Source organism: Haemaphysalis longicornis, unplaced genomic scaffold, assembly GCF_048455015.1.
Source record: "Haemaphysalis longicornis isolate Haplotype H1 unplaced genomic scaffold, Haemaphysalis longicornis Haplotype H1 scaffold_156, whole genome shotgun sequence".
NCBI classification, from domain to species: Eukaryota; Metazoa; Arthropoda; class Arachnida; order Ixodida; family Ixodidae; genus Haemaphysalis; species Haemaphysalis longicornis.
In genome coordinates this window covers 1-24844 of record NW_027526263.1, presented here as the reverse complement: position 1 = coordinate 24844, position 24844 = coordinate 1, and the positions used below count along the sequence as shown (strand labels likewise).

At 47.3% G+C, this 24844-nt stretch overlaps 2 protein-coding genes and 1 non-coding gene across 4 annotated transcripts; 2 read left to right on the top strand and 1 right to left on the bottom strand.

Moving 5' to 3' along the window:
* Positions 1 to 261: 261 nt before the first annotated feature.
* LOC144166018 (activated RNA polymerase II transcriptional coactivator p15-like) lies at positions 262 to 6518 on the top strand. Of its 2 annotated transcripts, none has more exons than XM_077695686.1 (5): positions 262 to 395; positions 779 to 895; positions 1235 to 1327; positions 1601 to 1709; positions 6215 to 6518. In XM_077695686.1, the coding sequence occupies exons 2-5, from the start codon at positions 836 to 838 to the stop codon at positions 6292 to 6294; spliced, it is 342 nt and encodes a 113-aa protein (XP_077551812.1). In that variant the 5' UTR covers positions 262 to 395; positions 779 to 835; the 3' UTR covers positions 6295 to 6518. The 2 variants fall into 2 exon arrangements, with proteins under 2 accessions (XP_077551812.1, XP_077551811.1); XM_077695685.1 differs by having other exon boundaries at positions 269 to 427.
* Positions 6519 to 13625: 7107 nt separating this feature from the next.
* On the top strand, positions 13626 to 13698 carry Trnam-cau (transfer RNA methionine (anticodon CAU)). The gene has a single exon. It is a non-coding gene; the product is annotated as a tRNA-Met (tRNA).
* Positions 13699 to 18359: 4661 nt separating this feature from the next.
* Positions 18360 to 24629, bottom strand: LOC144166017 (uncharacterized). Its single transcript, XM_077695684.1, has 3 exons — positions 24336 to 24629; positions 23579 to 24021; positions 18360 to 18538 (listed from the first exon to the last, which is right to left on the bottom strand). Exons 1-2 carry the CDS (start codon positions 24336 to 24338, stop codon positions 23620 to 23622), a joined length of 405 nt encoding a protein of 134 aa, XP_077551810.1. The 5' UTR covers positions 24339 to 24629; the 3' UTR covers positions 18360 to 18538; positions 23579 to 23619.
* Between the last annotated feature and the right edge of the window lie 215 nt (positions 24630 to 24844).

Sequence of the window (24844 nt, the reverse complement as noted above, 5' to 3'; positions counted from 1 at the left end):
AGGAATACTTTGCGGCTTGGAAACGTTTGCTGTGTAACTCTGGTTTGCTGTGGCCCGGGACTTCTGGCCAAGACTACATTCTCACTATTTTGTTTTGTCCCAATTCGGCGCCTGTCTTTGGCAAATTAGATAATAGAAGGCACGTGTTTGTAGACGGTGTAACATAGGTGAAGCCCCGACTCTTTCGACGCATATTGCCCCGCTGGACAAAATATACGACGACGTTTTCCTTTTATTTTTTTCCCACGCCGCGCGCACGCAAAAGCGCGCCAGCTGCCGCCTCTGCTGCTCCGTGAAAACTCTGCGAAAACTGCTTTGCCCATCGCCAATGCATCACCAAACGTTATTGCAGACTGTTTTTGTTCACGCGGCGCATTTACCGGCATTTTGCAGAGGTTAGTTATCGCATTCGAAGCTACCAGGTTAGGTGAGTTACAACTGCAGATTTATTTTGAAAACTAAGCGAACGTTGGAAAGTTACAATGTTGGGCTAGAAATCTTAAACTCGCAGCCAATCGTCGTTAATCGGGCCATTCGTTAAGCCTGGCTGTAGTTATCCCTTGGTGTTCGGCTTCAGTCCTACTTAGTTATTGGTAAAACTAAAGTTTATTCCGATGGGCAGCTGTTGGAGGGCTCAAACAGAGCGGGAGATTATTGAGAGTTTTAAAGTGAGGAGCTCTTTCTAGATGTGTGCTTTCTCTTACCGTCAGTATGTCTGCATGACCGTGCGGTTTCCTTATTAAACTTTCCTTGTTTGTTTTTTATGTGCATACGGCAGCCTGCTGTCCCCGCTGAAGTTCGTAGAGAAGGCGCCTAGCACACCATAACCGAAGTCATGTCGTCGAAGAAGAGGTCAAAGCTCGAGGACAGTGATTCTGACTCGGGCCCCGAAGATGTAAGTTGCTGGTACAGCAGCGTTCGTGCGATTTGGTGCGTTTATGCGGACGGATGCTGACGCAAATTATTTTTGTTGCGTTTGATATGTCTGGGGTCTGGTTGCTCTACAGCAGGTGTTGAGTACGTGGCCTGGGATGCCATTGTAGCATCGCGTCGTTGCCCGACGGCATTCTGTTACTTTGCTTATTTACATAAACATGGAGTGATTTATGATGTCTGTACTGGATACTTCAAAATAGGAGCTTAGGAAAGTACCCTTAAATAAACAAAACTAAGCAGGTCATCGTTTTCGACGGCCGGTAATAGTAAACGCGTGCTTGTGGATCACTTATTGCAGAGGAACCCCCCAGCAAAGAAGGGAAAGGCTACAGAGAACAAGAGCAAGGGTAATTCATCATCAGGTGGTGACAACGAAGATGGCATGTTCACGGTACGTATCTTGTACTGTCGAACTGTTGTAGAATTCATTATTTCGCCGCATACAGTTGGGTACAACTTAAGGGCTTGAAAACATTTCGACATTTGAAAATGCGCTGTACTTTCGAAGTAATAAAGGTTGAGTTAGTGCCGTTGAAATTTTTTGTCTCACCATTATCTTGGGAAAATCTTTTCTGTTGTTCGTATCTTTAGTGTACCCATGTAGGCCTGCTGCACTGAATATTTTGTGGAATGCCCCTTGTTTTTCTCTTTTCTTTTTTCCCAGCTTGGCAAGAAACGCTTTGTCTCCGTGCGGGAGTTCAAAGGAAGAGTCATGGTTGACATCCGCGAATACTATGAGGACAGCAATTGTGACCTAAAGCCTGGAAAGAAAGGTTCTCTTTATTTTTTATTTTTCTCATTTATTACCCATTATCACAGTGCCCATTGTTAGCTGTGCAGATGAAATATTACCTGCATAGAACTCGTTGCCCGGCCAGTTGGTTAAAGTTTAAAAATGGTGAGGGTGAAAGTGGAAATAAGGCAGGCATAAAAGACGACATACAGAGTGGACGCAAATATACTCTGCTTGGTGGGGGCACAACTTCCACGAAGAGCCATTAGAGGAGATCCTTTGATCACCCGTATTGTGATAAGGCCATTAAAAATGTGGAGATACCTGCGTTAGCAGTCCTTCCTTGGCACTCACAAACAGTGAACTCAAATATTAATATCAGGAGTTGGCGAGTGGAGCATTCATGGTTGTGTTGTATGCCCATAATGTGGTATCTAGTGCACACTCATTGAATCGACACTTTCCAGCGTTCGTCTCCGCGCACAAAACTAAATATTAGTTGATGTGCCTCAATGTCCTCTGTTTCTTCGTTGCGTCCCCATCTTTATGCACCTAGTTGGATCGATAGCATTTTTTGGAAAACAGAAAAAACAGCATGACAGGTAAAGAATTGGGGAAGGGGGCATCTGTCCCCATTTTATTTCCGTACCTTTCTATTTTTTTTTTTTTTACCGTACTTTTCTCTCTCAGGAATGTTAAAGGGGCATGGAAGGGAATTTGTCACACTCCCTGTTTTGCTTGCACTGCGTAGACTGGCTCGAATGAACACACTTTTCATCGTTTATCCGGGCGATGGGTGGTATTTATTTTATAAAGCCTGAAAGAAGGAAAACTGAAAACTACCATGCGTGGTTTATGGCGGCTGCACCAGCTAACCGCAGTGACGTCAGGTAAAGGTGCTACGTGATTGGACGATGTCCAAGATCAGCATTCAAACAAGTTTCGATATTGGTTCTCTGAAACATGTTCGGAATCCGACGGCATCGTTGGATGGGCATTCTCGATATCTCAATAGTCGCCATACCACGCTTCTGCCTTGTTGTTGGCTGTAAAATGCGCTAGATTAGCCTACCAGGACGGCTTGGAATCGTAGGCCTTTGCAGTGGATGAACACCCTCCGCGTCACCACAGACGCTCAAATGCCATGCGCTTTTCCTGCATATTCGAAGCTTGCCTCACTCGTGCCTGTATCGTAAAAGTGCTACAAGTTGTGCCGCGCCTCCGCCAGATGGCGCCACGGGTCCCGCGACCGAGAGAAGACTCAGTGAAACATCCCCCTCGCGAGGGGCACGATCAAATGCAGAGCATTTCCGGGGGGCGCACGGCGTTAAGTAGTTTGCGTTACGTTAATGTTGTTGCACTTGTGGCAACTGCTGACGAGAGAGCGCTCGTCAGCAGTAATTTGAATGAGTCAACGATATAAGGCGCGTTCGTAGTGTCCCATTCTGTGTCGGCTTTGTGGCGCAGTGGGTAGAGCACCATGTACATTGCGTTCTGCCCACAGGGTCGAGGGATCGAAACCTGGCGCCGGATAGTATTTTTTTTATATATAGTAGGGAGGGGTGCGGTGCGGACTAAGGACGTCAACGCGGGTGACATCGTGAGTTACTGAAATGCTCTGCATTTAAAAGCGTGTTTGCACCAGGCCAAGAGTCTGCTGATTCTGGCCTCTGCCCACTGCCCGCAAGCAGTCAGTGCTTTATGGCAACAGCACACCAATGAGAACTCGCTAGCGCGTCAGTGTCAGTCTGCACGCCTTCTGCAAACTTGCTTGCGGAGCACAGTACGTTACAGCGCAAAAATGGTGAATTCAGTATATGAAACATCGGCCAAAAGCGAAGAAATCAACTTACAAAAAAAGAAGGATGAGCTCTCGGGGATTCGAACTTGCAAAATACCATACCTAGCGCTTCAGACTACTCGTCCACGTGCCAGCGCTGCCGGAGTTAGATATATAAATTGTGTAACGTACAACCAGTTTACATTTTTATTTAGTTTTAGCATTTCAAGCAGCTTAAACGACTATTTGTTGTATAGCACTATTTCAGTAAGTGTCTCCCAAATTTCCACAATATCTCACGTCTAGCAATTGCATTTCTTAGACGGAAAAGCGTTCACAGACGTGTGGACGTGCTGCTGACCGCTCTTCTTGTTCACCTAGCACAAAAAAGTGCTTCCTGCAGCCTAGTTTTACACCGTACAGCAAAAGTTTCGCTTGATTTTATTTTCTTTGTACCTATATTAACTTCGCTGATTCTTTTCCCGTTTCCAATTGGCCTTAGATTTTCCTCGTAGCAGTAAGCGAAGCGTTGCATTTGCGCTTGTACAGTGCTTGGGTTGAGTGACTTGAACTTGGTTCTTGATACAGTTTACAAACTAGCAAATTAAAGAAAAGCAGATTCTTCCATTCACAAACGTGTCGTGGCTTAGTTTCAAATGAGCGAACGAATTGCGACGACCCGTCGGCGGCCGGCGGTGCTGGGCCGACTGACTCTGTCGGAGCTTCGGCGAGCCGTGCTGTAGTCAGTCAAGCCAAGCCATTTTTTTCTGACGTCATACAAAACGCGCCAAAAATGAGCAAGGATGCAGAGAGGAGGACAGCATTTTAGAATTGATTTTTCTGGTGAATAAAGTCGCATAAATGCAGCGAAAGCCATCGAAACATGGCCTCCAGACTACAATTTGCGCTTGTAATCTTGCAATGTTTACAAACCACTTCAGTATCCCTTTAATGGTGGAAATATTTTGAGTGGATCTCCATCCTGCCCAAGGATGCGGGTTCGATTCCCGGCTGCGGCGGCCGCTTTTCTGATGGCGGCGAAAAGCGAAAAACGCCCGTGTGTTCTAGATTTCGGCGCATGTTAAAGATCCCCAGCCTAGGCCGCCTAGCCCTCCACTACGGCGCGCCTCATCGCCTATGTAGCATCGGCACGGCACGTTAAACCTCACAATCAAATCAATCTCCATCCCACCTGTTCACCTTCCATCATGTTTCTCACATCCACGCTACACTACTTCCAATTCTTTCTCAGGAAATTTGAAATTGTTAGCTCAGTTTCAGTCTTGGCATTCCGTTTACTAGGATGTCATTAGAAGGCAGCACAGGGGTTTTATTTGAAATTGTTCGAGTTTGACACCAAAGTGGTGATCATGGAGCTTGATCATCCGTGTGTCTCCTAAACACGAAATTCTGATGCTTTGAAAAAAAAAAACAATTCTTGGAGCATCAGTTGCATTTTTGGCTTCTAAAAGCGTTTTAATAGTTAAGTGGACATTCTGGAAAGATGAGAGCCTTGAATAGGTAATCCTCATAGCAAGCTGTTAACCAGACCTATTAAGGCAAAAATGCAAACAATTCAAAAATCTAGAGGAAAGGTATACAGAAGTATTTGGCATGCAGTGTCGCTTCACCACGTTGTGAGGTGCACAGGCTGCAGAGCTAATCTGTCAATTAACTATGGGAGCTCTTTCTTCTCTTTTTTTCTCTTTCCTCTTCGGTTAATCGTAAGTGTGCCCCCATCAGATTTACAAGGAAAATGCATGGTTCAAATTATGGCCATAAGTGTGCTTTTGGAGCGTGCTTCCCCGCTCCCCCTGTGTATTATTTGCTTTTTAACCAGCTTGCTCCCCCATCCAATGGCCCTTTCCCACTCTATCACTGGCACCCTTTAATTTTTGGTGCTACCCCTCTTGATTGTTCCTTAAAAAGGCCAACTGCACTCAAATTTCACCTCGACCAATTTTATTTTTAATGTGTAGTAAGTAGCAAGTAATCAGCTGGGACACGAGTGGTAGCCCCGCGAAATGCCTCGTTAATCACTCGGGAACGTTTAAAAAAGCTCTGCCGCAGACCACGCTGCTGGCAGATTGTGTAAACAGCCATAACGCGCCTGTGGCGCTTCAGCCGACGTGTTACTTCAGCTTACTACCCCTGGCCAGCCACGCAGCTGGAGAACCGGTCGAGCTCGGCTGCAAACGCTTCACCCATTTGCTGCCCTGCGCGCAGGCAGAGCTTGCACACAGGCTTGCTCCCGAGCTGCTGACCATCCGGCCACTCGCTTATCGGCTGCGACGTCGCTTCAACGGGCGCGCTCTTCTCGATTTCGGTGTCAAGATCGCCGATTTTTGCTGACCGGTTGGGGCGTCCATACGCGTATTGCAGCTGCTGTATTTTGCAGCTTGCTTTTTTTTTTTTTTTTTTTTTTTTTCAGTCGACTATATGGAAATAGTCTTTTCAAAAGGTTAGAATTTTGAGTGCAGTTGGCATTTAATTTTTTGGTGCTACCCCTCTTGATTGTTTTTTTTTTTTAATGGGAACTTAGGTATTATGTTGTAGTCTTGCTATGGGCATTGTGTTTGCAATGCAGTATAATCTGTAATGCACTAAATTCTCCCCGCAACTACTCCAACTCATCCTAAGGTGCAAGGCTATTTCATGCACTTCGCAACTTTGCAGAATCAAATATGGCCAAGGTTTTTTGTGTTTCATGAAGTGTTTTCAAATTTTCCCAATTTTCATGCTTCACTTGTATCCTTCATTTTCAGGCATTTGTCTCCAGTTGGACCAGTGGAACGCACTGAAAAACCAAATTGATGACATTGATGCAGCTATACAGAAGCACTGATCGTATCATGCCCATCAGCGCGTTGTTTGCAGGTTAATTTTTAAAAATGTTTGACTGTGTTCTGGGAGCATATTTGTTTTCACAAACTCTGAATTTGTTGTTCATATTGTTGCGAGTCCTGTGAGTACGTGTGGTTTAAATTTTTTATATGAGGCATGTGACATTTTTGGGGGGAGCATGTGCTTTTTTTTTTGGCTATCCAAATAAATGAGTTCAGCATATGACCCTTGTGCAAATTTCATATTTCTGCCAGAGTAGTCATTTGTACACCTGCTCTGGAGTAATCGTCCTGAATTTTCATGTGGTCTTTTGTTCTCGATTAAATGTGCATTGCTACGAATTTGTACAGAAACTAAGAGGAGGTGGTTGTTTGGTTTATTTTTCCACACTATTTCTCGCGGCACAGCTGTTGAAAATCGCAAAACTCAGGCAGACCACGAATTGGAAACATTAACATTGTAAGAATTCGAGACGAGAATAGGAAGGGGGTTAACAATTCCTAGTGGGAATATCATGCTTGTGCATACCTTTACCTGCGTGACGAGCTTTGTAGGTTGCGTGTAAATGGCTTTTCTAGTGGAGCAAGGTAAACAAGTGTTGTCATGTAATTAAGATCATTCCTGACGTAACTTTTTATGGTCGGGTACCCTACGTGTAGTCCACTGTGATGTGGAACACGAGAGCACTGTTTGGGCTGAAAGAACGCCCCCGACAGGCACCAAGAAACAAATAGGCTGGTGCGTTGAATGGGGAAGAGTCTGTTTTTGAGGTAGGGACGCTTGTTTAGTATGCACCACACTTACAGCTTAAAAGGCGTTAAAAAGCATAGGCTACACGTTAGTGTTGCCTTTAACACTGGTCTGCCCTGTCGTATGGGAGCTAGGGCGCCCAGAGCCATTGAATGAAGTGGCCCTTGTAATTCTTTTGATGCCAGGCATGCCTACTGTACTTGAAAGAAAGTGTTATTCATTTACATCAAACAAGCTAAGATTGCAAAAACTTTTACAGGAACGGCATTGTCAATTCACTGAATTCTTGTTTGTCATCCTGTTGGGTACTTAGTTCATAAGTTTGTGAATGCCTTGAGCCTTATCTGTAAAGTTTGGTAAAGGGGAAAAAACTCTGCACCCATTGCAACTGGTAACATGCACCCGCGGCATCATGAGGGTATGAAGGAAGTCTGAGCTCAAGTGCTACAGGAGAAGTACCGCTCAAAAGATCGTTTTCGACACGTATGCGTCGTGTGCATGCCAGGCAGTGTGGCCACCAACCTTAAAGGAGTACTGACATGAAATTTTCATGTTGCGTTTTTTTTCGCTGCTATGGGTGCCTGTTAGCCCTCTAATCATAGAATGGCACATTTTGACGGTCGATTGCGGCGTAAATAATTATTATGGTGTCATTTATTCGTGTCAGTTTCGGTTTTGACAAAACGAACGCCGAGCAGCCTCCATGACAGGAGGGTGCACGTGATGTTACCATTCTTGTCGCACCGCTGACGGTCTGGACGCGCGAGCAAGTGCACGCGCGCACCCAGACTAGCCGAGGTTTTCACCATCCCCACGCGCCCGGGCAGCATGACGTCAGTTCCAAAACCATGACGTGGTACACGGCGTAGCAGCGCGTGCCAACCGCAGCCAGCGCGTCGGCTACATGACAGGAGCCCCAACGTCAGCAGTTTGGGGCGAGTAGTTGATGATGTCATGTCGGCCCGCTCCGGGCTTTCTTGTGCGGGCAAAGATTAAAGGATTTAAAAAATGTATACTAAACGGTTACTGTTAACTTTCCGGGAGGAGATATCTCTTGATAAAAAGAAAGCAATTCATAGTTATCTAAGCTTTAAAATTTTGTGTCGCTACTCCTTTAAACACCCTAGCAAGTCTTGTCCTTTGACACGCGACCACATTGCAAGCGCAAGGAACGGCCACAGCACTGGTTGTCGTGCACACTGAACACAACTACCATCACCACCGATTTTGAAGGGGCAAGTACCTCAACGATAGACTTTCCATTACTGCACTGAAACTTCTGTGACAACGGCTACCCAAGGGAAAGGTCATCATTGTTTGGACGCCTGCTCACTCCAGGCTCTGTGGGAACCTCATTGCCCACACGGGTGCCAAGGAACTAGCGACTCGGTCCGCACGAAACGATCAGCAGAGGGTGGACCGATTGCTGTTTAAATACCAGGCTATCATCTGCAATTCCCTCGTGAAAGAGCAGGAAACAGTGCTCGGACAAAGTCAAACACTTTTCCACACCCAACCCATGTACCACCATTTTGCCCACACCTTACCACGTGGTGCGGGCCTGTCGGTGGAAAACAGTGACTGATGCTATCCCCAGGCCCAGGTATAAGCAGCAGCAGAGAGAGCTGACCAGCTCTTGCCTTGCGGTCCAGCTACGGCTGGTGAATCGGGCAACGGCAGGAGCAAGATAAATGGGGACCTGGATTAAAAGACTTCACCACCTGTGCATAATGCTGCTTGCAATAAAAGTACATTCCTCCTTCCTCTCTTCTAAAGTAGGCCAAAATTCAGATTTTGGCCTACTTCACAGCTTATTTTGACGTCTCTTTGTGATGACCTGGCAGGATAAATGGTGAACTTCTAGGATAAACGCTAGACTTTTTTTCACAGAAATATAAAAAAACAAGCTGCCTGGAAAACTCTTAATGTAAGCTGTGCAGTTTTAAGCAGTGATGAAACTGCTGTGCAAACACAGGCCGCTGCTTGTTGCTCCAGAATCTCGTTGAAGCACGCTAATCAAACAACGAATGCCCTCGAAGATGAGGGTGTCTGGCGAGCAAGGGGAAAACTGACCATGAGTGTACGAGCAGTCGCGTCTTAGGAAAAAAAAATGATTGTAGACATGCATTGCGATGCCACTGCATAGCCTTGGGTACTGCCAAGTCGTAAATTTTGCGGTTCGCTTTCAACTTTGCCACAAATGCTCTGAACTTCCAAAGCGCTAGTTCCGCCTCAAAAGTTTGTGCACACTCCAGTAAATGCTGACAAAACTTGCTCACATGAATTGTTTTGAATGAATTCCTATGCCTGATTTCTTGGAACATTGGGGAACGCTGGTATTACAGCAAGATAGGACTAGATGGTAGGAATATTAGAAATGTTGAAATGTTTGTTTTTCAGTTCACGTTGGATTGAAGAAATTAATATGCAATATCTTCAAGTAGTTAGTTTTTGCCAGATTGTGGAGTGAACTCCAAAATATTAGAGCTTACATTGAAACATGTTAAATTACTGCGTACCCAGCTGCTGAACATGCGGTATGCAGCCCCCCAAAATACTATGTGCCATCCTGACCCTGTAACTGGATGTGCAGTGGAGCTGTTGCACTTTCTAATGGGGGTATGCACTGCCTTATATCATTGAGAGTAATGATAGTGATTATTACTTCAAGGCCAAGACCGAATTCAAGCATGATCTGTACCATGCGGTTGGATGATTGGGGTTGTGGCATGCAAATCCTATGTGGCCCAAAGTAAGTCAAAACCAAAAACCAGTCATTCTCGTGTTTTGCTGTGTCAACAATAAAGTCGCTGACAATAGCTATTCGTGCGTCTCAAGGTGTTGATGTCTGCTTTGAATTTTCCAGGAATGATGTATACTGTGGGTATGAGCATTCCGTAATTGGTTTTTATGCCACAGGCATCCGCACAATCGCTGACATTTGTCTGTGGCTCCAGCATCAGAAAATTTAGAAACAACTAGAAAAAAGAAACAAAGTTATGGCAAAGTAGCCTTGGACAATAAGTCACTATGGGTACATAGTGCTCTGAGGGCATGTAACGCTGATCATTTACACTCGCATGCAACTAACGATCCTGATCTTGGCCAATCCCCCAAGTGGGTATGTGCCTGAAGCAAAGAAACAACAGCATTGGGAGGAAATTTTGTACAGTGTAGACCAAGACGTTAAGTAACTCAGATCAGTAAAAGTTTATTGAGGTTGACGAGGAGATTAACGGGAGGAACTCGGGTGGAGTCCTCTTTCCAGGGTGTAGGAGCTTGTGCCCAGGCCCTATTAGCGTGCACTGGTTTTCCAAGGGCTCGCTGGCCAGGGTTGCCTCCCATGTTTCTAAAGACAGGCGTATTGTTCTTGTTCTGGGAAATAACTGAGCAGTTTCACACGGTGTAGAAGAGGGCTGTTTTTTCATTGCATTTAAATTGGTACTCACTAAATCAGTGTGGGAACATAAGCGCCAGCCTAAATTTGTGTGGGAATGTTTGTTTGTAGTCTCACTGCTTTTGGTTTGTGGGTGAATTTAGTCGTGCATGAGGCGTATAGTGTTCTCTTTTCAAATTGTAGCACATTCTCTGTAGGATTGGTACTGTGGAAGGGCGTAAGAGTGGTCTTCGCAGCAAGACATTCTCTTTAGGATTTGTGTACTGTGGCTAGATCATAGAAGAGGTCTTTGTCGCTGTGATAGGCGCACCGGATCCGCACAGTTAACATTCTCCAGGGCTATGTGGACGCCTTGGTGAATTGAAGACTAATCAGGACCTGGACCTAGGTTCTGGGGCAAGAATGTTCTCCCTCTCTCTTGCCACATAGTCGACGCTTTCGTTTCTTTCCAGGCCTTCATGTGCAGAGCACCATGTATGTGGTTTAGCTTCTTTGGGGTGAGAGGTTGAAATTTGGACGAGAGTGGCAGCAAGATCGATGGGCCACCAATCTTAGGCGGCCAATCATCATGAAAACCCGTGGAAGTGGACCCTGTTAGGCTTAACGGTAGGTAGCCCTAGTGTGTGTTGCGCCCAACGACAACGCTGTCAACCTCATTGTGCGTCACACCGCGGGTACCTGTCAATGCCGTTAGACCTTAAAGCGCAACATTATGCCTGACGTCAGGAAAATCCTAGAGAAGGGTGCGGTTGCCTTTTCCCGGTCGGCTATGCATGTCAAGTGATGACCGGTAACCGTGGAGGAAAATGAAACCAACGCATGACGAGGTGCGATGTGGTACAGTTAGAGGTACACAACTTCGCAGTTAAAATTTGGCGTCTGGAAATTAATTGTGCCAAATTTTCAAATTAGTGAGCGTTGGAGCACATAATTCAAGCGTCCGGCCTTTGCTGGCGGTTCTACGTATGATGCGACATCACCAATTGTTAAAGATTTACGCAGCTTTCTGATGTAATAATTCAAGCACGCATGTTAAACAAATACTTGTATCTGTAGAACATAGCAACTTCTGTGCTGTCCCTGGCTTTTGGTCTTCGAGAGAAGCCTCAGGCCAGGGGGAAACAGAAGAGAAAAGAAAGTAGTGAAAGTCTAGAGAATAACGAGGTGCATGGTTATAAGTACAGGAACAATTACTAGCAATACTTTGAGCATAACGCTATTTGTCTCCCTTGTTTGCCTCACCAGAACAGTTCAGGGCTGTTTGGGCAGTCCGAAACTGCTCCCGACATAGAAATTCTGCGGGCAAATAAAATCCCGAGCTCCTTGGTCTCTTGTTTGCCCATCCATAACAGCTTTAGCAGTTCGCGGACAGGCGCAAAATGCTCCCGCAAAACAAATTAATACGCAGTTAATTAAAATTAATTAAACTGTTCCGACAATAAAATGCGCAGCTGCTTCTGGATAAATTCGGATCAGCCCCAAGAAGGCAAATAAAGAAGGCCTGAATCATTCTGTCGGTTTTCGGGTGCTCAGCTGAATCTTTCTAAGTGTGAGGGAGCATGGCTAGGTGAATGGCCCACCAAACCATCACAGCTCTACGGAGTCCGATGGAGGGAGGCCATCACCCGCTACCTCGGAGTCAATCTGGACTGCGGCCGAGCCATTGCCCCCCGCTGGCAGTCAAAGCTGGCAGCCGCGGGTAGGAAGTTGGAGCCCTGGCGAGCGCGACACATCGCCTTTTTCTCAAGGGCACATGTTTGCAATGCCGTGTTATACCCGGCCGTCCTGTACGTGGCCAGAGTATCGACCATCGACGCAGGCTCAGTGGCCAAGCTACACCGGGTGTTCGCAGTATTCCTCTGGCGATCCACCTACGAGCCTATGCGTCGCACGAACATTTTCTGGAGTCCGGAAGCGGGTGGCCTGGGGCTTGTTAACGTGGAGCTCAAGCTGACAGTGCAGCGTTTTTTGTTCTTCCGGGATCGTCGCGACGGTTTCCTTCGGGCTGCTCTGCAAAACGTAGGCTCCTCACATTTGGCCCCTTGGCTGCCAACAACAGCGGAGTTTACACATAGTAACCGGGCAACGGGCTTTTACAAAGAAGTGGCGGCAGCGGTGGCCCTTTTGCAGGGACTGTTCTCTTGGGAGTACCTGTGCGCAGTGGCCCCGAAGAAGTTGTACTGGGACCTGGTGGAACAGATCCTTCCACCCCCCATGTATCGCTCACCACCTCTTGGGCGCATGAAAAGTGACGTCCTCCGGCGAGTGCGGAAGCTCCCCATTCCTTCTGGTTCGAAGGATTTCTTCTTCCGCTTTCACACAGGGGTCCTACCCACTAAGGCAAGACAGGGGGAGAGGGGCTTCTTTCTTCCTGGAGGGACCAACTGCTTGTTGTGTGGAAGGAGGGAGACGGCAGAGCACGTCTTTTTGGAGTGCAACACGGCGTCGTATTTCTGGGACGAGCTGCAGTGCTCTTTCGACACGTACTGGCAGCTCACCTGGATGAACTTGAGGTTCTTGGAGGCGGCCTCGGAGCACCCGCTCCTCCGTGACTGCGTCCACGTCATAGGCCTCCACTCGCTATGGAGGGCGAGAGTCGACGTGGTTGAATGTGCCGAAAACCCGCGGCCAGCGTGGAGGCACTTTGTACAGAAGGCGCAGTGGGCAGTGGCCGCCCTCGACGGGCCCGATTCAGACACTGAACTTCGCGACTCACTGGCGCGGGGCTCACGAGCCCTAACGGAGTTTAAGGTAGAACAGCAAAGGAGATGGGACTTGATCTGAGGGTCGGAAGCGGGACAGCACCATGGGCCACTTCTGCCCACTAACGACTTCTACGCCCAACCCCTCGTCCCTATTACATTACCGTATACTGTAAACAAATGACACCATCGCCCATTTGTAAGTGTTTCTAATAGGAACCACGCCAGCACTGCGTGGCTTTGCTGGCACTGTCTACGAATAGTTTCCACTTCCCTGGCGAAACACGCTGAATCTTGTCTTGGCTTGTTCAGTTCCCGAACGCGATTATTTGTATGTGTGAGCAAAGGATGTTGCACTGTTCTCTGAAACCTCTGTAACCACTTCATCTGGCCCTGTATGTATATTTGTAAATAAAGTTACTGTTACAAAAAAAAAAAAAAAAAAAAAAAAAAAAAAAAAAAAAAGAAGCCCAATGAACATCCGCCTCGGTAGCGCAGTAGGCAGCGCGTCAGTCTCATAATCTGAAGGTCGTGAGTTCGATCCTCACCCGGGGCAGGCGGAGTGCTTTTTTTTTTTTCTTTTTTGTGTTGCTGTTGATTTTCCTATCGCACATTAACTGCACTAAAATATATTTTTTGTAAACTTCCAATTGTCTTTTACGCCGACAAGCTTTCGCAAACGGAATGCTGTACGGCACCGATGAATTTCTTTTACTGCGCCATTTTGCCACGCGGCATACGTATATATAACAAGAAAACAATGGAGAAAACAGAACATAGGTACGACACAGAAGGAATTACAGAAAAAAAAACGAATGATACAGGTGCACTACAGGAAACTAAAGAGTCCAGTTTTGGAAATCAGTTCCAACAGTTTCTTGGGCTGTAGACTTTTGGAAAACTCAGCGTGTGTCAAAAGGTGGTGCAAGGGGACGTGATTTCGCGAATGTAAGATGATTGCTAAGGTGCCAAGCATAAAAGGGAGAAGCATATGTTCTAACATACACGTCGCACGGAGCGTTCTGGAGTGCTGTGATGCCGAACACAGAAACGTGGCCATGTTACAAATTGACCTGGAAAAAGCCTTCGACAAGGAATCTCATGACATTTTATTTGCAGTTTTAGACCACGTTAAAGTTGGTTCGGTGGTATTTGAGGGAATAAAGATGGCATACAAAAACTGCTCGGCCAATGTAATAAACAAAGAACTAACTGAAAGAATAAACGTAAATGCTTCAGTTCGACCCGCCACGGTGGCTCAGTGGCTAAGGCGTTGCGCTGCTGAGCACGAGGTCGCGGGTTCGATTCCCGGCCGCGGCGGCCGCTTTTCTGATGGAGGCGAAAAGCAAAAACGCCCGTGTGTACGAGATTTCGGCGCACGTTAAAGATCCCCAGGTGGTCAAAATTAATACGGAGCCCTCCACTACGGCGCGCCTCATCGCCTGCGTTGCGTCGGCGCGTTAAACCCCAGAATCAATCAAATGCTTCAGTTCGTCAAGGATGCCCAATGTCACCGTTACTGTTCGCGCTTTACTTGGAACCACTATGCAGAAAGATAATTCAAAGTAGCATAATCAAGGGGTTTGTTTTAGAAGCAACCGAGGTCAAAGTAGTCGCGTATGCAGATGATGTGGCCGTATTTTGTATTGACCAGTTAAGCGTAACAAACACCTTATCTTTGACAAAAGAGTTCTGCGAAGTAACCGCGGCAGCAGTGTTACAGTGTACTAGTAGCAGTGTGAACCTGGACAAATGTAATGGAATCTGGCATGATGAGTGGCAGGAGACGCCCCGCGTTTATGATAACGTATTGTGGTCATCAACGCCCACAAAGTATTTGGGAGTTCCATTCGACAAATACCGCGAGAACACCATGTACTGGAGGGAAAAAGACCAAGAAATGCGCGCACAGACAACTGCATGGGCAGGCCGTCACGCATCCATTTTTGCGAGAGCGACCATATGTAACATGTTTCTTTTTGCTAAATTATGGTACGTCATGCAGGCACTGTTCTGTATGAGAGCAAACATTCAGAGATTTCATCGGATGTTTGCAGTATTTGTATGGCAATCGTCTTTTGAACGAACAAAGCGCAGCAACTTGTTTAGAAAATTACAAGGTGGGGGCCTGGGACTGCCTAATCTGTTTGTAAAACAGTTAGTGTCAAGGTTTTTGTTTCTACGCGACCAGTATGACCCATTTATACGAACATTCATTCAGGTTAGATTGTCCTCTGCAGCATAATGCCTAATTTTATTGTGTCAACAAGAGGTGTCCAACGATACGCTGTTAGTGGATACTTACGCGAAGTTGTGTCGTCTTTCCGGTTTTTGAACGCACGATTTACACTAGACTACTTGTCTCGGGTAACGCGCAAACGTCTGTATTGTGATGTTATTGAACTTTTATGCCGGGAACCTATGTACAGAGGGCTTTACCACGGAGCTCATACTAACAACGTCATTAAAAGAGTTAAGCGTATGCCAGTAACAGGGGGGGGGGGGGGGTAAAAACCTTTAAATTTTCTTTAAGTTACACACAGACCCTGCCAGTTTTGACATGGATGCATGAAAATGGAATGTATTTACCATGGGGCTACGAATGTAGGCTTTGTAAAAAGCCAGAAAATGTACAGCATGTCTTTGTGGATTGCTGGGACGCGGTGTTTTTTTGGGATGTCCTCCAACGAACCTTCCACAAAGATCTGCCACTAACACTAGATGGAATACGTTACCTGGACATAAAAGACGATGTCATACCATACGATGTTTTTTCCCCTGCTCGGCCTTCACGCCATATGGAGGAGCAGAATGGCAGTACGTAACAATGACGTGGACGCTATGCCTGTGGTAAATTATTTCGTTGAAAATGTGTGTAAGCTTAGAGAAGTGCACTCAGCACAGGGGTGTGATGATGATGTAGCGAGAATCATGAACGATTTATGTGTGATGAAAGTGCACAAATGTTAACTGCCTGCTTAAAGTATGGCAGGGTGTTATTACATCAACCTGTTGGTTGAGCATGTAATTTTTGTGTTATGCCAAGTCAGGCAATGAACAAAAAAAAATGAAGGTCGTGAGTTCGATCCTCACCCGGGGCAGGCGGAGTGCTTTTTTTTCTTTTTTTGTGTTGCTGTTGATTTTCGTATCGCACATTAACTGCACTGAAATATATTTTTTGTAAACTTCCAATTGTCTTTTACGCCGACAAGCTTCCGCTTAGCTTTCGCAAGCGGAATGCTGTACGGCACCGATGAATTTTTTTTACTGCGCCATTTTGCCACGGGTCATACGTATATATAACAAGAAAACAATGGAGGAAACAGAACATAGGTACGACACAGAAGGAAATACAGAGAAAAAAACGAATGATACAGGTGCACTACAGAAAACTAAAGAGTCCAGTTTTGGAAATCAGTTCCAACCATTTCTTGTAGAGGGGCTGTAGACTTTAGGAAAACTCAGCGTGTGTCAAAAGGTGGTGCAAGGGGACGTTTTTGCAAGAAAGCAATTCTGCCTTATCTCTACGGATTTCGCGAATGTAAGATGATTGCTAAGGTGCCAACCCGGACAGCTGGCGGCACAGATGGAGGGGGGACCACAGGTGCGCGTCGGCATGTCGTTAGGCCTAACATTGATGTTAAATGTCGCTTGACAGTACCCGCAGCTTGATGTACACTTAGTTTGGCGGTGCTTGGCAGGTCGTTAATCTCAACGTCAGGGCTGCCAAGCATTAAGCCTAAGCAGGGCTCTTTGTCGTAACGGAGGAGAAGAAATGGTCACAAAGGGTAAAGGGTATGATGGTAATGCCTTCACGCCCACATCTTAATGTCACGCAAGCGTATATTCCCTCAACAATCGAATCAAGCTCGCCGTCATCGGCGCATATCTGTAGAGGTGTGTGAAAGAACGCTTCGTAAAACAGCTAAACAGAGTTCGAAAGTTGTGGGCCTTGGGGCAACGGAAGGTATACTGTAGGACCATTATTAGTGACGCATTTGTGACGCCCCATAACGTTAAATGCCATAATTATAAGCAGTGGGAATAACTATAGAGTCATGCGAGCGTCAATACACGATGGGCGCATAGCTCGGTGAGTCATATATAGACAAAACAAATGGCCGCACGCTGACAAGCCGCAGGCAAAACAACAGCATAATGACGCCACTGTGCCGCAATTCCCCAGGTGTCCAGGTGCGAACACCGAAGAGGAAAAACATTGGAAGCAAAATGGTGGCACGTGTACCCTTCTGTCGAGTAAACACTAAAGAAGACGGTAATTTTCATTTTGTGGCATTTTGCGGCAAAAGCACTCACATCCGTACGCAGCTGCTAACAAAATCTTTCCGCAACATATACGGGCAATTCCGTCAACATACTTTTCACTCGAGACGAACCCCGTAGTGCAGCAGTAAGATGGGTCCTTTTTTCAGCTGTATACGTGCGATCATCATGGTGGACGAGATTCACATCAAGGCCACCTTCACCCTCAGCTTTTATTGGGCGGACGCATAGATGGCATTTGGTGCTTCGACTGTTTGCTGCTACCAGGGCCGGGCAGTATCGCAATACTGGTATACCGCTATAGTACCTCAGATATACTTTTGAGTATCTGTATATGAGTATCGCAATGCATTTGAAAAATGTATTTGTATCTCAGTAGTGAAATACTTTTACGGTGTATCGAATATATCGCGATACTCTGGCACGCATGAGTATCTCGTTACATTAATTTTCGCGCCCATATTTCAAAATGCGATGGGCTTCAAATGAAGTCATAAGAGCATCATATTTCGAAGCTTGCTCTAGCCGGCTCCAGAAACTTGTGGACCGCACCCCAAGGACTCGGGTGACGAGGTGTCATCAGCTACGATGAAACACCGCTTCTACGACTTTGAAGATGAAGACGCCCCGACATCGGACGGTCAGAGCAGACGCACGTTTGAGCAGAAGTCTTTCGCTACCTCGACGACCCAGGGAAGCATTTTGTCATGCTGCATAACTTCCCAGCCAAGAAGGCGGTGTTTGTTCGTAATAACACAAACTTTTGCTCTTCTGCAGTGATAGAGAGACCTTTCTCGTTAACGAGCCTCGTGCTCGGACCAAATAGACGTTGTCTGGAAGGCAGTCAAAATTTCCTTCCGCGGTACCCCTTAAGAACAGAACAGTTTCTCTAAAAGGAATTCCCCATGTCTAGTCCATGGAAGAGCAATACCACAGCTCAAAAGTTTTTTATTGCGCGTGAACGTTGAGAAAAAGTTCACAGCTCGCGGAGCCGTTAACGTACGTATGAGAGAATTGTATCTTCAGCGGTGATCGATGATCGAGGCGACGTGTCTCGGTTTTCTTTTTCGTCGAAAGGCTGACTCTTGTCATGCTGGGCGGTGCAGGCATGCCTGCAAACAAAAGAAGAAGGATTGCAGGTTTGGATACGTTATCTGGTAAACAGCTTACCATGAATAATGGCGGCGAATTTTTGGCAAATAACAGGTGTTGAGCGTTCAGGCACATAGCTTTGTATATATCGTGAGTTAGTAGTTGGCCCCCACCTTCCCCGATTGACGAGCCTGCTCTCGGCCCTCAGTCCCGGCGCAGCTGTAGAGCACCTGACCACGGCGGCGGTCAGGCCAGAAATGCGGCAAAGAATGGACTCGGGCAGCGCAGGACAGAAGCGGTTGGAGGTCAATGGGAGAGGCATTTGTTCTGCAGTGGACCTAAATAGACTGTTGTTGTTGTTGTTGATGATGATGATGATGAAATAATAGCGCTGAAATTCGAGAATGCTCTGCAAAGTTTTATTTCACAGTTAGCACTGTAGGTTGCTCTGTGCTCAGTTTCACATTTAGAAGATACTGCTACTACGTTCCACATAGATGTAAAGAATTTGGCGTAACATTATAGATAGCAACCGTTGACATCTAGATACACAAAGGTATATTGAGATTTCTGCAAAGTTGTTTAGCTAAGTCGGTATTCAAACTGAAGGTTTGATATTACGTAGCAGGGCGTTTGTTAGGTAATTCTGCTGGGTGTGTGAGAGAAAAACTAAATTTCAGTAATTGCTTAGTATAAGCTGCATTGATTGTTCGTGTTGCTACGCGTAGATGCACGGCCGTACAGGTGGTCGTATTTTTCAGATTCAAGCACTCAGACCATGCCCTCGGCTCGAAACGTTTTGCTGGGTGAGTGTTCTGCGAGTTCCCAAAATGGCCATTATGTGACAAGAAACCCTTCCCTAAACAACTTCCGGATAAAGACGCCATATAAGCGCAACTGGGATTGGAAGACTGCGCCGCGAACATGCGCCGTTACACTTCCGCACATGAACAAGCCTATAAACAAGACCGAAACCTGGAAGGTATCGTCGCTAGGAGACAGTCTGCTCATCGACCCACCATTTACCCCTTTTTTTCCCATCTTCGTGTCTTCTACATCCTTCATACCCATCCATCATCTCGTCCCTAGTTTTTTTCTGTTCACTCATCATCATAATCATCGCCATCAACATCCCGTTGTGTCCAGAGATTTTCAACCACTCCTTTCGGGGAGTTTCCTTGTTCTTCAGTTGTCTCAAATTAAAAAAAAAAAGGTATGTCATCCCAACATCTGGTCCTTTGCCGTCCCCATTTTCTATTTAGTTTGCAGTCCTTTGGTAGCCACTCTGTTAAGTTGTCTGTTTTTCCCATAATACGACCTGCCTAACCCCACTTCTTACGCTTAGCTTGAGCTAGAATGTTTGAGATTTGAGTGTGTTCCATAACTTATGACGCAGTTTTTTTTATTCGTAAGTGTTACCCCTAGCATTCTTCTCTCCATGGTTTGTTGGACCGGAATTATTTCCCACCACATGTCATGGTCGGAAGCATATTGGTTGTATACCAAACTTTCTAGTTACAGAGTTAGCTTGGTTAGCTTATTGCCTAGTAATTTAAGAATACTTAACAAACGCAGTCCAGCCTATACAAATTCTGTGTTTACTTTCCTTCTCATGATCTTAATCGGCAGTAATAACTTGCTCAAAATAGCAACAATCACTTACTTGAGGCATTATGCAATGTACTTTAAAGGGGGGATGGGGGTATTCGTGTTTATTTGACTATCCTTTTTATTTTTTGGGTTTATGTTAAACCCTCCAACTTAACTTTCCAAGTACAGTCCTTGAGGGATATCTTGTATGTCTACTGGCCTGACTGGGTAAGACGTTCGCATCCGTAAGTCCCAACAGGCTCAGACATTCCACATTTATTCGTAACTCTGGTTTAAACCAAAGCTATATACTATCGAGTTTCACCTTCTCACATTTTCCCCAAATAAGCTGTACTTTTTTAAGGGGTGGGGTGGGGGGCGTGGTAAACGCACCGAAGCTACACTCGAACTATGAAGGGCTTTTTCCCTGACAAAAACAAGTCTCTCTTCACCAAGTCGGGAACGGCCAGATTGACAGAACTGTTGCAATCAAGATTTGTGATTGGCCAGCGCGCTGTGTGGCGTCACGTCTTCATTGCGTGTCTGACACATTTGGCGTCATAGAAGGCGCCAGCCAGTATTGGCCGTGAGGCCCACCACTGGAGAGGGCGGCGCTGCGATCGTTTTGACGTCACTTGTAGGATCACCGTTCCTATCTGGCTGCGTAGTTGGCTTGCAGCGCGTGACACTTCGCTTAGGAAGCGCGTTCTAAAAGTATTTTCGTGTTAATTTCCCTTGTTTGAAGTTAATTCTCAGTGCGTCAAGCGCAGTTCGACCTAATGGTGACTGTATACCGTATCAACTGTGGTAGATTATCCGCAAACACCATGAGCGTGGTGGTGTATACGCATGCGACCGAAGCGTACGCAGCGGCTTGTTTCCCCGATCAACAATGTGGACTACGACGATCGCCGAGTGAAGTTTCTATAGTTCATATCACAAGGTAGCTGCAGCAATGTGGAGGCTACATTGTTGTCCCCCTCAGAGCGCCTAACTCACCGCGAAGGAAGCGACAAAAGGCGCCCGGGCCTTGCGGTGCCACTTGCCGAAAGGGGAGAAGGGAATGTCTTTTCAGGACCCCCTTCACGGCGGATTTGGCGCCCTCAGTGGGCGCACTGTTGACAACAATGAAGCCTCCACAGTGCTGCAGCTAGCTTGTGATATGAACTATAGATTCCCCTTGTTTGCAAGAAATGTATGAAGCAGTAAATCGTGAAGCGTTAACTGCTTGCAGAAGCACACGCACCCTCCGTGCCTGCCCGTACAGCCGACGGTGCGGCTCGAACCGACGCAGGTCGCGGCAGCAACAACTTGTCGCCGCTTTTTAAAATCACGCAAGTCGTGGAAAAGAAGTTCCAGATTGGTGAAAGGGGATGTTAGTGTGATGAAAAATTCTGATAGGTAGTGTCATCAGCTGTGGTTTTCAAAGCGATATGCTCAGATATCTGCCGCGATTTACGCCGACCGGCCGCGGAGGTCGGTCCCGGCAGCGCCGGCCCGTTCACGCACGGTGCGGCGAGCGGCCGAAGGATGGCTATGCTTGCGCGCAAGTGCAGGTATCTTGATCGTCGATCGCTTCAACGGAAATCACCGCGCTTACAGAGTTCCCAGCGCGGTGAAACGTTCTGTTAGGGACTGTCAGTCGCAACTCTAACAGCGATGAAATATCTGCTGCGACGCCAAGCCTAAAGTTCCCAACATCCGATTACGTGCATCCGAAGCCGGCTGCGAGCTGTTGGCGAAGGCCCTCCCGTCGCGCACGCGCGTGTTGCTTTTGGGTTCCTCTAACTTCTTGGGGGCCCCCAACGCTCGGTTCTCCTATTATATATACCCCCACTACCCGAAATAATTAACGACGTGTTTCGCCTCGTACGCAGCCTCGCCTTCTGTGAGAAGTCGTGAGTTTCGAATTTGATGCTTGAGAAATGCCGGCTTACTGTAAACATACAAAACACGCTGCAATTATAAATTAGCATTTGTCCGAACCCGCTCGAAGGCGTTAAAAACTCGCGTTCATACCGTTCATACATTGCGGACAAGTCGCGAAAAGTGAACATCAGCCGTGCAGAGTACAGGCTACGGCAGTGATCGTTAATCAAATCCGGGCATCACTATAAAAAAATCGTAGGGGAAATAGGCACTGATTAAGCCAAACTGCAGACCATAACATAATTTAAGCATGTGCGGCGAAGCAATCTGATCACCGTTCTCGCGTCATTCATTTACCAGGCAATACGAGCAGTTCGCGCGGTGAGATCATAAGTGAGCGACGCGTTTCTGTCGCTGTTACAAGGTGTTTGCTTGCACACACATGTCCCGTCACACGTATTTCATAATGAATTTACAGCGCACTTTTCTCGGCATCAGTTGCATCGTCCTTGGCGTTAGCTGGCTGCGTATGTAAGAGCTGTGGGTCGCGATGGTAGCAACTACCTAAACGCGGCGGTGTCGCCGGGAACAAGCGAGTCGCTGATTGCTTGCCCGAATTATTTGGTTTACAGACAACTTTTTTGGTAATTTGCATCAAATCCACAGGGAGCGGGTGAGACGGTGGCCACAACAAAAAAGCACGCTTCCGCGTACGCACGGGAAATGTGTTGTAGCAGACGACAACACGATTCGGCGTCCTACAAGTGACGTCACTCGTAGGTGGCGCCACGGTATGTCCTCGAGGCCAATAGGAGTGAACAGTGGGGAATAGTAAAGTCTATCTTGCCCAAATTGAGGGAATGGGCTTGGTCTGATTGGAAGCTGCGGACATTTGATATACTTTAATTACTCTTCTGAATGCAAGTTAAACAGCAGGGGGCAGATGACAGGCAGCATTAGATATCTCTTTGCCTTGAAATCAGGATGTAGATGGTACAGCTTTCTGATGTACTGGACCCAAGTAGAGTCACACGGCGTTCCGTCGTAGCGGCTGTCGTCGCGGCGTGACCAGAAGGCTTCGAAGCCAAGCGGTTTATATAGCCATAAGCGTTCGAAACTCGTGAACTGCTGGCGCTTGTCATACATCTTCCTGTTGTTTAGCGCAAAGAAAACTGTAGGTACATTTGAGGCAAAATATGCATAATTAACCGGCAGCGCCCGCGTTCATTTAGTTAGGAACGCATGGTTGGGTGGGTTTTTACAAGAGTAAGCGAAAAAAAGTGACAGTGCAACCGCACGTGCGGGAGGAAAACCAAGCACACAAAGAACAGAACTCCCGCTGGCGCAGTTTCAGGGGGCGCGCGAACGCTGCGAAGGCGGGAATTGAATTGCATTGGTAGCAGTGAGCGGATAACGGCGCTACAGCTCATTATGGCGAATCACTGCTCTGCACTTCCGACAGCTTTCAAATTGAGTGGAACAGCTTTAATTTCTTGGATACACATAACCATAACATATAGTCCTCAACCCTCGTAAGAGGATCTGTTATCTAGAAAGAGTACACGCCATGCATTTGGGTCCCAGCGAGCGTTGATGCGTACCGTTTCAGGGGCGCAGCGGACGAGAGGGGTCATGTGGCTGGCTACTTCCTGCCGAAGCGCATGTGCCCATAGTCGTCGGATCGTCCGAAGCGCATATGACCGTAGTCGTCCTCTTGCCGCTTGGCGAACCCTGAGGCGAGCAGGACGGGGTCGATCACGTCAGCGTCCAGGTCGGCTGTGTTGCGATTCCCGGAGTCTCCAGCGGGCGCCGCGGCGACGGCCGGCAGGACGCTCTTCAGCCAGCGGCCCACGGCGAGCCGGTGGCGCTGCTGCTGCTGCTGCTGCTGCTGTTGCTGCTGCGAGGACACAGAGCCGGCCGGCGAATAGCAGTACGCCGCGCTGGCAGCCAACATTTCTACCAGAAGGAGCACGACGAGGCGGGCGGGGACGTCCATGACGATCGACACGGGGAGGGCAGGAGGCGTTCGCTGCTCCGGGATACTCTGCGAATTCCGGCGCCATTGCCAGGTTAGGAACAAGGAAGGACATCCTCCCACTCAGCTAAGGTCAGGGAAGTGGTACGTGTCTGAGGCGGGATGGGCTCGCGATAACGCTAAGGGGCACGGCAGTAATGAGCAGACTATAGCTTCCTTGAGCCCCTCTCAAAAAGAGGCTAGAACCTGGAAGAGCAACAACAAAAACTGCTAAGTGGTGGCGGTGCCGTAGGCATAAATTGCACGTTTAGTTTGCTGCAGTATAAAGGAAAAAAAAAAAGATGAGGTGAATGGAATAGCAAAAATTAAGCTCACGCACACACCATGAAAACGACTGTAGGCCCCTGACGTCAACTGCGCAGGCTTCAAGAGCGGAAACGTCGTGGCTGCGCGTCGAGGGTCTTAGAAGGTAGGCGAACGCGGACGTCGGCAAGAGTGACCACGACACGTATCGTCGGCATGCCCCGACGCTGGGACAAGATTGGACGCTATGCGCGGCCGCTTGTCGCCCTCTACGATGGCAGCGCTCCGGACGGTGCACGGTCGTGCGCTGGAGACTTCGGACGAAAACAGCTTTTCCACAACACATTGATGTGAACAATGACCCTGGCTGCTCGCGCTGCAACGTTCTTGCGAAAAGCTATACAAGACAGCTACTAAAAAGAGCCCTTATACGCCTAGCCGCGCAATGCCTTCAAGTGTGATGGGATGGCGCTGTAACTGGGGTTATTAAGCCGAAGTGTCGCGCCACGCTGAGGAGGTTGCATCACACATCCCGCCTCCTCCCATCAACATTGCTCTTCGATTGGTGCACTTCCTTCTTTTCAGCTGG